This window comes from Cetorhinus maximus, chromosome 19, assembly GCF_964194155.1.
Source record: "Cetorhinus maximus chromosome 19, sCetMax3.hap1.1, whole genome shotgun sequence".
Classification (NCBI taxonomy): Eukaryota; Metazoa; Chordata; class Chondrichthyes; order Lamniformes; family Cetorhinidae; genus Cetorhinus; species Cetorhinus maximus.
The window spans coordinates 30,058,063-30,070,815 of NC_135897.1; the positions used below are offsets into that span (position 1 = coordinate 30,058,063).

Consider the following 12,753-nt stretch of genomic DNA (forward strand, 5'->3'; position numbering starts at 1 on the left):
AGTACCCCAATTAGGAATGAGAACTTGACCTTAGCTCCTATTTATGATCACTATCTTATTAAGCATTTTCAACCAGGCTTTACATGTTTAAAAATAAGATTAAAAAATTATATGGCAATTGCAATTGACAACACTTTATCCATTTCTCTGCCTTCGCATTTTTATACTTTTATAGCTGTTTTGCCTCAGATCTTCCTTTAGAAATGCCTTCATTGAATATAACAATTGCTCCAATGCATGACATAACTACACAAATGGCAAGCAAGGAAGGGGTCAGAATTCTCAATAGTCAAAATGCCTATTCAGACATCTTTTAAATAAAAGCTGCCCAGGAGTTATAGAGTTTGTTACTGATGAGCAGTCAGGAACATTCTGACAGGTAAGTGTTAATAATATCAAATATCACTATTAGATCTTACATTGTAATATAGCCATGTTTTAATTGCAGTGATTCATTATAGGGATTGTCCTGAAAAGACAATTACATTGACCAGCACTGTTTTTTTAAGTGTTGAGATGCATTAGTGTACTTTTCCCATATGGAAAAATATTCTTATGTATTGAAAACTGAAGAAAACTTGGCTTGGAATCTCTAGTGTGATGATCTGAAGTAACTTAAATAACAGAGCTATTTTAAATTTAAAAACTTTCAACAGCTTACATTTAAGAAAAAAAGCAACCACCTGTTCTTGGATTGTTTTGATCAACAAGGCATCTGTTCTGGCTGCGGAAAAAAATGCCATCTGTTTCTTCAGTTTCAGGCTTTTGTAGCGTCACAATTCGGCACCGGCCATGATTATTGTTCAATAAATTGTTTTCTAATAGACTCTATTGTTTACACTTCCAAGGGATTGTTATTACGCCTGACTCTGTTATGAATGCTTGGCTGGGTTTCAAATGTTTAATGTCAGATCCATTTAATTCAGCAAGTGCCCATGTTCACATGTTTATCAACAGCTCTATGCTATTAAATGAGGGGGCATGGGGTGCACATGGGGAGGGTGAGGTTTAGGGGTCAGAGAAATGACGTTGGGAGTTGAGCTGCATATTCTATTTGAGAATATGCAAATGGCGTACATCAAGGAACCAAGATGTAAAACAGATTGTGGCCAGCAGTCAGGTAGAGTGTGAGTGTTGTTGCAGCTGCTGTTGAGTAATGGTGGTTGTTCCATCCCTACAGTAGACCTGTCTGTTAAGTTATCCTGTATCGTACGCACGTGTGGATGTATAGATTTGTGTGTGTGTAGATGTATATATATATATATATATATATATGTGTGTGCGTGTGTGCGCATATATATATGTGTATGTTATAGTCTTCAAATAAATCAAACCTACTTATAGTTTACCAGTCCTGTGCGTGTGATTGGTGAGATTACGTAAAGAAGCCAGAAACACAACATGGTGACAGCGTTGAGTTTGAAGACCACAGACAAGATTTGGTGTAATGCAGAGGCTGTACTTACAATGAATTCCCAGGAGGAAGATTACCTCTACAGACAGTACTTTGCAGAACAATGAGTACCTGATTGTGAGACTGCCAGATCGTGGTGGATGGGAGCAACGAGTGAGTTCAGCATTGCACTTTGCAATTGGTTTTGAATCGGGGAGAAAAGCTGCAGGGCCATTGAGATGTCCTCGGATGTCATTACCACACATAAAACCAAAAAAAAGACTAAACGGGAAAAAAGGACCACTGAGTTTATTATCACGAAAACCTGAACTGCAGCCAAAATATAATTTAAATAAAAACTGCCACTGCACTGCTGAATCTCTCCATGGAGTAGAGAGGTTACAAATCGCGTCTGTAAAAGACAGGGAACATTAGAAAGATGATCACCAAATTCCCCAACATGAATTGGAAGGACACAAAAGTCCTATCCAAATTTAAGCTTTTTAAACAAGGGTGGAATGAGGCTTTTAGATTTATCCATCAGAAAAACCAGATAAATAAGTGGAGAAATTAAACACAGCCCATTGGAAACAAGGGGTTGCACAGAGTCAACACTTCGGGCCTCTCCAAGGAGAATCAGAAGGACCCTGTTAAACTGTGGAACATGCTGGAGGAGCAGCTTCACAAAGGTCAACTTCAGAATACACTGATTAGAGCTGATGGCTTACAGGCAACAGCCACAAGAATCAATTGATCAGTTTGTCAGCAGCAAAAACAAAAATACCTGGAAAAATTCAGCAGGTCTGACAACATCTGCAGGGAGGAATACAGTTGACGTTTCGAGTCCGTATGACTCATCACCAGAACTAAGGAAATAGAGAAATCAGGTGAAATATAAGCTGGTAGAGGGGGGTGGGACAGGTAGAACTGGATAAAGGGCCAATGATAGGTGGAGGCAAAGAAGAGATTGCCAAAGATGTCATAGACAAAAGGACAAAGGGGTCTTGACAATATCTAGGGGTGGTGATATTATCTAAGGAATCTGCTAATGGAGACATTAAGGGTAGCAAGCAAGACAAGCTAGTGGCAGATGGCCCTAGTGGGGTGGGGTGGGGGTAAGGGATCGAAATGGGCTAAAAAGTGGAGATAAAACAATAGATTGAAATACATTTAAAAATAAATGATTGGAAAAGGGGGGATCGGAAAGGGGGTGGGGATGGAGGAGAGAGTTCGTGATCTAAAATTGTTGAACTCAATATTAAGTCCAGAAGGCTGTAAAGTTCCTAGTCGGAAGATGAGGTGCTGTTCCTCCAGCTTGCGTTGAGCTTCACTAGAACATTGCAGCAGGCCAAGGACGGACATGTGGGCATGAGAGCAGGGTGGTGTGTTGAAATGGCAAGCGACAGGGAGGCCTGTGTCATGCTTGCGGACTGACCGAAGGTGCTCCGCAAAGCGGTCACCCAGTCTGCGTTTGGTCTCTCCAATGTCGAGGAGACCGCATTGGGAGCAGTGAATGCAGTAGACTAAATTGAGGGAAGTGCAAGTGAAGTGCTGCTTCACTTGAAAGGAGTGTTTGGGCCCTTGGGCGGTGAGGAGGGGGGAAAGTAAAGGGGCAGGTGTTGCACCTTCTGCGGTTGCATAGGAAGGTGCATTGGGAGGGGGTTGAGGTGTAGGGGGAGATGGAGGAGTGAACCAGGGTATACCGGAGGGAACAATCCCTGCGGAAAGCCGCCGGTTTTGGGGGGGGGTTGTGAAGGGAAGTTGTGTTTGGTGGTGGCATCATGCTGAAGTTGGCAGAAATGGCGGAGGATGATCCTTTGAACGCGGAAGCTGGTGGGGTGATAAGTGAGGACAAGTGGGATCCTATCATGTTTCTGGGAGGGAGAGGAAGGTGTGAGGGAGACGGGCCGGACACGGTTGAGGGCTCTGTCAACCAGCGTGGGCGGAAAACCTCGGTTAAGGAAGAAGGAAGACATGTCAGGGGAACTGTTTTGGAAAGTGGCATCATCAGAACAGATGCGACAGAGGCAAAGGAACTGAGAAAATGGGATGGAGTCCTTACAGGAAGCGGGGTGTGAGGAGCTGTACTCGAGGTAGCTGTGGGAGTCAGTGGGCTTGTAATGAATATTGGTGGACAGTCTATCACCAGAAACTGAGACTGAGGGGTCAAGGAAGGGAAGGGAAGTGTCACTGATGGACCATGTGAAAATGATGGAGGGGTGGAAATTGGAAGCAAAATTAATAAATTTTTCCAGATCCAGACGAGAGCATGAAGTTTGTCAGCAAGCTCCGTGATAAGGGCAAGGACGCGGTTTTTCAGAAGCTGAGCTGTCTGAATGGATGATGGAGCTAGTCATAGCTTCAATGACGATTGAAGCCTTCCAAAAATACCTTTTGAAGAAAAAGATCATGGTATTGACAGGCTGCTAGAAGTTGGCAGAAAATATGAAGCCATTGTGGCTGGACAACATCTGCAGCATTGGATGCAGCTCCAGTATTGGCACGGTAGCCATGATAAAGAAAACATGCAAGCCATATGAGAAGTGCGGTCTCCTGCACCCACCACGAAGCTGCATCTCAAGGCCTTTGCAAAGTAAGAGGACACTGGGCTTGTCAATGCAGGAAATCAGTTTCCAGATGTGCGATTGGAGGTTACAATAAGATACAATCAAACAGAACTATATGCAGTTTACTGGCAGCAACAACAGGAAATATGCCAGAGATCCAAATAAACATAAGCACACACAAGGTTAGCAGCCAGACAGACAAGGGTGAAGATTCAGAGTGGAGAAATCTTCAACCAGAAAGCAAACAGGCTTTCCACATTGTCCACACATTGTGTCACATTCACAAAGTCACACAGATAGAGGCTTTTGCTACTAACAGCATCGTAGAAAAGCAGCAAATAATCAATTCCAAAGTCGACACAGGGGCTAGCATGAACATTTCACCAGTCAGAATCTTGAAGGATATGTACCTGGACAGTTGGCAGTCAATGATACAACCTATGACAGCCAAACTAACTCCATACAATGGATCACCCATTCATTGTATCAGTATGTTGATATTGAAATTAAGCTATGGCAAGTCTGCATGGAAACCACAAGTGGTCTACCTGGGGGACACAAGCGGACCAGCAGTTGCAGGGCTACCAGCATTTACAGAACTCAACATATGACCATACATGAGGCTACCATATTCCCAGAAAGATTTGACGCTGCAGGAAATTTCAGAGTACAACTGTACTACACTTCAGAAAAGATTCAATCCCGTTGATCGAACCTCCTAGAAAGTGCAGCGTGCACATATAGGAGAAGATTAAGAGCGAGTTAGATCACTTGCAATGTAATGGCATTATCTGTCATGTGTATTAGCATATCGACTGGTACAGCTCTATCACGTGCATACCAAAAGATGATGGCACAGAGTATGCTTTGACCCAAGATATCGAATTCTCACTCTAAAAGAGGTGCCCACAAGATCCCAACATTAAGGAATTCAATCCCAAATTCACAAAAGCAAAGTTTTTCTTGAAATTAGACACCAAACACGGATATTGGTTGGTTCATTCGTCAGGGGGATTTTAAGAAATCACCATTTTCAGGACACAATTTGGAAGATACTGCTTCCTTTTTGTTTCTCCAACAGTCAGGATCTGTTTCAGCAGCAGCACATGGACAGAATTAGAGAATGTTCCTGAATGCGTATGCATTGCTGATGACATTGTGATAATAAGCAAAAGCAAAGAAGAGCATGACCAAAGCTTAAATTCACTAATGGTAGCAGCTTGTCATGAAGGACTCTTCTTCAACAGCAAGAAATGCCAGGTGAATGTGGATCAGATTAATTTTTTCGGCTCTATTTATTCGAGTTCTGGGATCTGTTCTGAACCAGGCAAACTTGAAGATGTGTGATACCAGGACAGAGAAGACTTGCACAGATGCCTCAGATTCTTGAACTTCTTAGCACCAAACATACCCAATTTTGCTGATAGATCATCACTTAGAGAGCTGTTAAGGAAGAGTGTTTCATACATATGGCAGGACCACCATCAACACGTGTTCAAACACTTGAACAGGCATTGTCAGAAGAGACATGTGTTCTGCACTACTACGACCCAAGAAAGGAGACAGTCTTAGAGGTCAATGCATCTCAAAGGGTTAGAAGCATGTATTTTGCAATATGGAAAGCCAAGTGCATTTGGCTCCAAAGCTTTATCACAACTGCAATCCAACGATTCGAACTAGAACGAGACACTCACTTTGATATTTCTGCACGTAAGACAAAAGGTTAGGGTCATACACCCCAGGATGTAACATGTGGAAGTATCTAAAGTGTGCAGCGAGCCTAGATCCTATGAGATCACAACACCAAATAGGGCAACGTTAAGGAGAAACAGAAGCCAGGTAAGAGACTGGCCAGTTGTAGAACACCCAGAACTCCAAATGTGTCTATAACACACCCAAAGGTGAACTCAAAGTTAAATTGTGTTCATGCTGGTCTTTCACATTCAATATTCCAATAATACACAGGGTGCCAATGCATCCACGAGTCCAGAGCACTAAAGTGATAAGTCTAGATCTATTACAAGATCTTGGGGGCTGGGGGGGGAGGGAATTAGTGAACCACCTACACTTTATACAGATGTAAACTCTTAAATGATGAGATCCATCTTTTGTGTAAATTGTTTTCACAATAGTCTTAACGAATGTAATATTATCTTGGGGGAAAATAGAGATGTTGCAATATCACAAAGAGAATATGCAAATGATGTGCACGCCGCGGAACCAGGATGTAAAGCAGCATCTGACCAGCAGTGAGTGTAGCTGTTGCTGTAATAGTGGTTGCTGAATCCAGAGAGTACATCTGTCCATTGAGCTACCCTGTAATGTATATATATTAGTTGTAGCCTTCAAATAAATCAAACTTGCTTATAGTTTACCAATCCTGTGAGAGAGATTGGTGAGTATACATAAAGAAGCCAGAAACACAACAATAACCAGCCCCTTTCGCACTCATACTCATTTTGCATGGCATTGCATCTCACAAAACCCGACCCCTCCCCACCCATGTCACTCAGACTAAAATATGGTGGGAATTCAGTTCAGAGAAAGGCTCAGGTTTCGGAAGTCGGAAATGGACCAAACTTGCATTTCCCCAGCCCGAGGTGAAAAGCTGGGCTGGGGAAATTCTACGGGCCTGTAAGGAGGCATTAACATAATCTGTGATTAGCTACCCACTGCTGCAACCAATGACACAGGAGAAACAATATTCAACCTAAGGCTCTGAGATTTCTTAGCTGAGAAAGCTAAAATAGCATACCACATCCACAGCTGAGCTGATGCTACATGGTCCACTGCTCATCTAAATACAGCTCCCTGCTGCCTATTCACACAGGTACAAGTCACCTACTTCCTTTGGTCTACTGCAGATTGCACTATAACCATGTTCCTATCCCTGCTTGGCAAGTGAGCCAATGCTTCCATAGTTTCAGAGTCAAGTGACCAAAGTCTCAACAAGTTGCAGGAGTTCACAGGTAGAACAGGTAAAAATAGGCTATGATCCACAAGAAGGCAGTGTTGTGAGCATGCAGCCAGAGGCCCAGTATGATCTAGATTCCAGATCAATGCATTTGTGCTCCAGCAAATGGATAGGTGTGGAGCCATCAAGTGGTAAAAGTTAGCAACTGCATGCAGAATTAACCTACAGTTTGATGCAACAGGGCATCACTGAACATTTCCTCAGTTCCACTGCAGTTAACATGCAATGTGACATCACAGCACCGCTTGGTGCAATTCCAATTAATGTTGTCACTCTCAGTGGTACCTTACATTAATAACCTGGAGCCACTATGTTTGCAGTAAGACTAAATATCAAACCATTATGTACAGAAATCTAGTGGAGCTAAACTAATTAGAATGATCCTTTAATTTATATTCTGCAAGGAAGGTAATCTCTAATGAAATAATCTGATTGGCAAAAGATTAACATATTTAACTTCGGAATAGTATATACGTATTATAATTTTGATAATTTAGCTATTTCCATCTAGTTTCAATGAGTTCATCATATTCTTCACCCAGCACTTTCAATTTATAAAGCAGCCTTGACACCTGACATACCTCAAGCTGCTGTTCTAACAAAGTTTGTGTTGAACATTTTAAAATGCTACCTTTAAATTTATTTTTTCATTCATAAGAACATAAGAACTAGGAGCAGGAGTAGGCAATTCAGCCCCTCGAGCCTGCCCTGCCATTCAATACGATCATGGCTGATCTCATTTCGGCCTCAACTCCAATTTCCCACCCTCGCTCCATAACCTTTCAACCCATTACTAATTAAAAATCTGTCTATCTCCTCCTTAAATTTATCCAGCAACCCAGCATCCACTGCACTCCAAGGTAGTAAATTCCACAGATTCACCACCCTTTGAGAAAAGTAATTCCTCCTCATCTTTGATTTAAATCTACCACCCCTTAGCCTAAAACTATGGCCTCTTGTTCTAGAATGCCCCACAAGGGGAAACATCCACTCCATATCTACTTTGACTATACCCTTTAACATCTTATATATCTCAATTAGATCTCTCTCATCCTTCTAAACTCTAGCGAGTATAAGCCTAAACTGTTCAATCTCTCCTCATAAGACAAGCCTCGCATCTCTGGAATCAATCTAGTGAACCTCCTTTGAACCGCCTCCAATGCAACCACATCCTTCCTCAAGTAAGGGGACCAAAACTGTGCACAGTACAATAAGTTATGAGGTTTCTTCTATGCAGCCATTTGACCCCATCCCCCAATTGGAATAAAGTCAGAGCCCACTGTGCACCCTCTAATTTAATGTATTAAGTACAGCATGGCAGATGCCACGCAACCCTTTAGCGTTAGCTGGCCAAAAAATGTATTCAGTTCACACACCTGGGCTATGAGGCTGCCACCTGTCACCTTCTCGACGAGGCCCTGCTAAACGCCAACCTCCATCATCATCCTCTCCATTCTGCTCATCTCTGCAGATCCGCCAGTTTTCACTCTCTGAACGGGTGAATTCATGTTTCCTTGTTGATGATGATCCCATTTCTTCAAAAGTTGGTCTTCCTAGATACAAGAAAGTAAAGTTCTTTAGGCACTCTATTCAAATGTAAAACTTGGGAGACTTGTAGGTGGGATCCTCTTTTACTGATAGGAACTGGCCAATAATATACATGACCGTAGTTCTCCACATAATTACACAGGACATCCAAACTGAATTGGGATTTATGTGGTTAACACAAATCAATGATTAGCAGGTTAACAGGTGACACAGTAAAAAATACTGCTCCCCAATTACAATATTCTGTTACTTGTAATGTACAGTAAATAAGGTTCAGCGTCCATAGTCTTACAGTCTGGTTCAGCAGGCAGATGACAGGAATGATAGCCATCTTACTGTTGTACTTGCTCATAGATTTATTATCGAGTGGAGTTTGATTACACTAACAACATTTTAAAGGGGATCGTTCAAGTGCAGCCCAAATTCAGGAATAGAGATCAGATCAAAAAATCTTCTGGTTTAGCATCCACAAACACATGACTCTCGCAGGCTAACCAATTTTGCCCATATGCCTCAACATTTTGAAAGCTGTCTATATTTTCTGGTTGCCACTGTGTAAAAGGGATATTACAGCCATTGAAAAAGAGACCAAGGGAATTGAGGAATTGGATTATGGGAGATTATACAATTAGCATGCTCTGACTGGAAAATGGCTGGAAAGTAATTTATTGCTGTTTTTAGGAATTTTAAAGCAACAAGATAATATAGATCATGTTGAGCTATTTCATCTGGTCCAGAACAGTAGAACCATTGGGCACAGCCTGCAATTCAATTCAAAATTAACCTACATAAAACAATATTTTATTGGGAGCCAATCGACGGAACAATTTTCGGAGGTGGAAGCAGTTAGCATTGACTGATTAAAATGAAGATTCGATTTCTTTGAAATAATATTGTGCGATACTGTAAGTAATTTCAGGCATGAAAAGAAGCATAACCTGCTTGGAAGGTCTGGTGATTTTGAACCTATGGTGTCGAAAGCTCTCCACCAATGGGGTTTTGTGTCTGTTGTAGACACAATTGACTGCCATGATTGGCCAAAACTCCACTGTTGGAGCATGTGACTACAGGATGGTAGGTGAGCTAAACAGTTGTTTTCTAGACATTCCCATATATTGAAAAAATTCAAAAAAATGAAACAAACACATAGAATTTGCTGCCAAAACAACAGCAAAGTTAATCGCAGACACTTCCTCCTACATCTCCCTGGACTATGACCCCACCACTGAACATCAAGCCATTGTTTCCAGGACTGTTACTGACCTCATCTCCTCTGGAGATCTTCCTTCCACAGCTTCCAACCTGATAGTCTCCCAACTTCGGACGGCCCGCTTCTACCTCCTACGCAAAATCCACAAACAGGACTGTACCAACAGACCGATCGTGTCAGCCTGTTCCTGCCCCACGGAACTCATTTCTTGCTATCTTGACTCCATTCTCTCCCCCCTTGTCCAGTCCCTTCCCACCTACATCTGTGATTCCTCTGACACCCTACATCATATCAACAATTTCCAGTTCCCTGGCCCCAACTGCTTCCTCTTCACCATGGACGTCCAATCCCTCTACACCTCCATCCCCCACCAGGATGGTCTGATGGCTCTCCGCTTCTTCCTCGAACAGAGGCCCGAACAATCCCCATCCACCACTACTCTCCTCCGTCTGGCTAAACTTGTTCTCACACTGAACAATTTCTCCTTAACTCCTCTCACTTCCTCCAAATAAAATGTGTGGCTACGGGTACCCGCATGGGCCCCAGCTATGCCTGTCTCTTTATGGGGTATGTGGAACATTCCTTGTTCCAGTCCTACTCCGGCCCCCTCCCACAACTCTTTCTCCGGTACATCGATGATTACTTTGGTGCTGCTTCATGCTCTTGTCTGGACCTGGAAAAATTTATTAATTTGGCTTCCAATTTCCACCCCTCCATCATTTTCACATGGTCCATCTCTGACACTTCTCTTCCCTTCCTTGACCGCTCTGTCTCAATTTCTGGTGATAGACTGTCCACCAATATCCATTACAAGCCTACCGACTCCCACAGCTACCTCGACTACAGCTCTGCACACTCCGCTTCCTGTAAGGACTCCATCCCATTCTCTCAGTTCCTTCGCCTCCGTCGCATCTGTTCTGATGATGCCACTTTCAAAAACAGTTCCTCTGACATGTCCTCCTTCTTCCTTAAACGAGGTTTTCCACCCACGGTGGTTGACAGGGCCCTCAACCGTATCCGGCCCATCTCCCGCACATCCGCCCTCACACCTTGTTCTCCCTCCCAGAAACATGATAGGGTCCCCCTTGTCCTCACTTATCACCCCACCAACATCCGCGTTCAAAGGATCATCCTCCGCCATTTCCGCCAACTTCAGCATGATGCCACCACCAAACACATCTTCCCTTCACCCCCCCTGGCGGCATTCCGCAGGGATCGTTCCCTCCGGGACACCCTGGTCCACTCCTCCATCACCTCCTACACCTCAACCCCCTCCCACGGCACCTTCCCATGCAACCGCAGAAGGTGCAACACCTGCCCCTTTACTTCCCCTCTCCTCACTGTCCAAGGGCCCAGACACTCCTTGCAAGTGAAGCAGCATTTCACTTGCACTTCCCTCAATTTAGTCTACTGCATTCGTTGCTCCCAATGCGGTTTCCTCTACATCGGAGAGACCAAACGCAGACTGGGTGACCACTTTGCAGAACATCTTCGGTCTGTCCGCAAGCATTACCCAGACCTCCCTGTCGCTTGCCATTTCAACACTCCACCCTGCTCTCATGCCCACATGTCCGTCCTTGACCTGCTGCAATGTTCCAGTGATGTTCAATGCAAACTGGAGGAACAGCACCTCAACTCCCGACTAGGCACTTTATAGCCTTCCGGACTGAATATTGAGTTCAACAATTTTAGATCATGAACTCTCTCCTCCATCCCCACCCCCTTTCCGATTCTCCCCCCCCTTTTTTTTTCCCAATAATTTATATAGATTTTTCTTTTCCCACCTACTTCCATTATTTTTAAATGCATTTCCATCCATTGTTTTATCTCTACCTTTTAGCCTTTTTTGATTCCTTCACCCCACCCTCACTAGGACAATCTGTACCTTGCTTGTCTTGCTTTCTACCCTTAATTAGCACATTCCTTAGATAATATCACCACTTTCAACACCTCTTTGTCCTTTTGTCTGTGACATCTTTTGGTTATCTCCACCTATCACTGGCTCTACTCGTCCCACCTCCGCCCCCCACCTCCCCCTTAAACCAGCTTCTATTTCACCTCTCTTCTATTTTTACTTAGTTCTGTTGAAGGGTCATTCGGACTCGAAACGTTAACTGTGCTCCTCTCTGCAGATGCTGCCAGACCTGCTGAGTTTTTCCAGGTATTTTTGTTTTTGTTTTGGATTTCCAGCATCCGCAGTTTTTTGCTTTTAGCAAAGTTAATGGTACTGTTACTTATGAATAAATGGTCCAACATCAGGCAAAGAGATGTGTAGTTAAATATTAATATCTAAAAGTTGCTGTTTGTGTCACACTGTTCCAAAAACGGCATCTCATCCTCAACCTGCCCCATTTTAAAAAGGTGAACCTGCTGTATTTGCGCACTAATCTTGCCACTGAAAGTCAAGTCTCATCATTGCAAGCATAATTACACTTTTTAATGTTATATGTTAATTATATCCGTTTTCTTAACTGTTGCAAATGTGGAGTCTCACCCCTTCAGTCAAATTTTAAATTTTCCATTTTTTTTCTTTACTTTTTCCTCTCATTCCAATCTTCTTTTCCCCACTCGGGTTTGCCTTGTATGGCTGATTTGACATTGAATTCACCTTTGTCATCTGTCCTTCCTGTGTTTATTTCCAAATCATTAAATCTCATTGATTATGGAAATACCCTGTTGGTTGCCCTGTTCGCTCAAGTCCCAGATTTCACTCACAGCACCATTACCAGCTCACTTATAGCAACTTTGTTTTGGAAAAATGTTTTGGAGCTGAAAGCTGTAGGAATAAATCTACCTAATGGCCATTAGATGCCCTGCTACGGTAAATTGTGGCCCATGGTATTAATCAAAACCACTGCATTCAAAGAAAAGACGAATAGAATGCTGCTTTTGTTATTCTTTAAAGTACACTCTTACAATGCATGTGGCAACCAATATGAGTTAGAATACCCTGATTTCTGACCAAATGCTTGTAATGAGGATTAAAGTGCAATGGTCAAGAACCCGAATTATCAGTGAACGTTTAGACAGTGACAGAAAAACATTTTAGTCCTAATGTAGG

General features: G+C 42.9%; 1 protein-coding gene across 4 annotated transcripts in view; it reads right to left on the reverse strand.

The window, feature by feature from the left end:
• gigyf2 (GRB10 interacting GYF protein 2) overlaps nucleotides 1-12,753 on the reverse strand; it is a 168,296-nt gene that overhangs the window by 81,868 nt on the left and 73,675 nt on the right. For all 4 annotated transcript variants that reach the window (XM_078563647.1, XM_078563645.1, XM_078563646.1 and 1 more), the window contains one exon: nucleotides 8,311-8,487. In XM_078563647.1, the coding sequence (XP_078419773.1) occupies nucleotides 8,311-8,487 (177 nt within the window). The remainder of the gene's footprint in view (nucleotides 1-8,310; nucleotides 8,488-12,753) is intronic.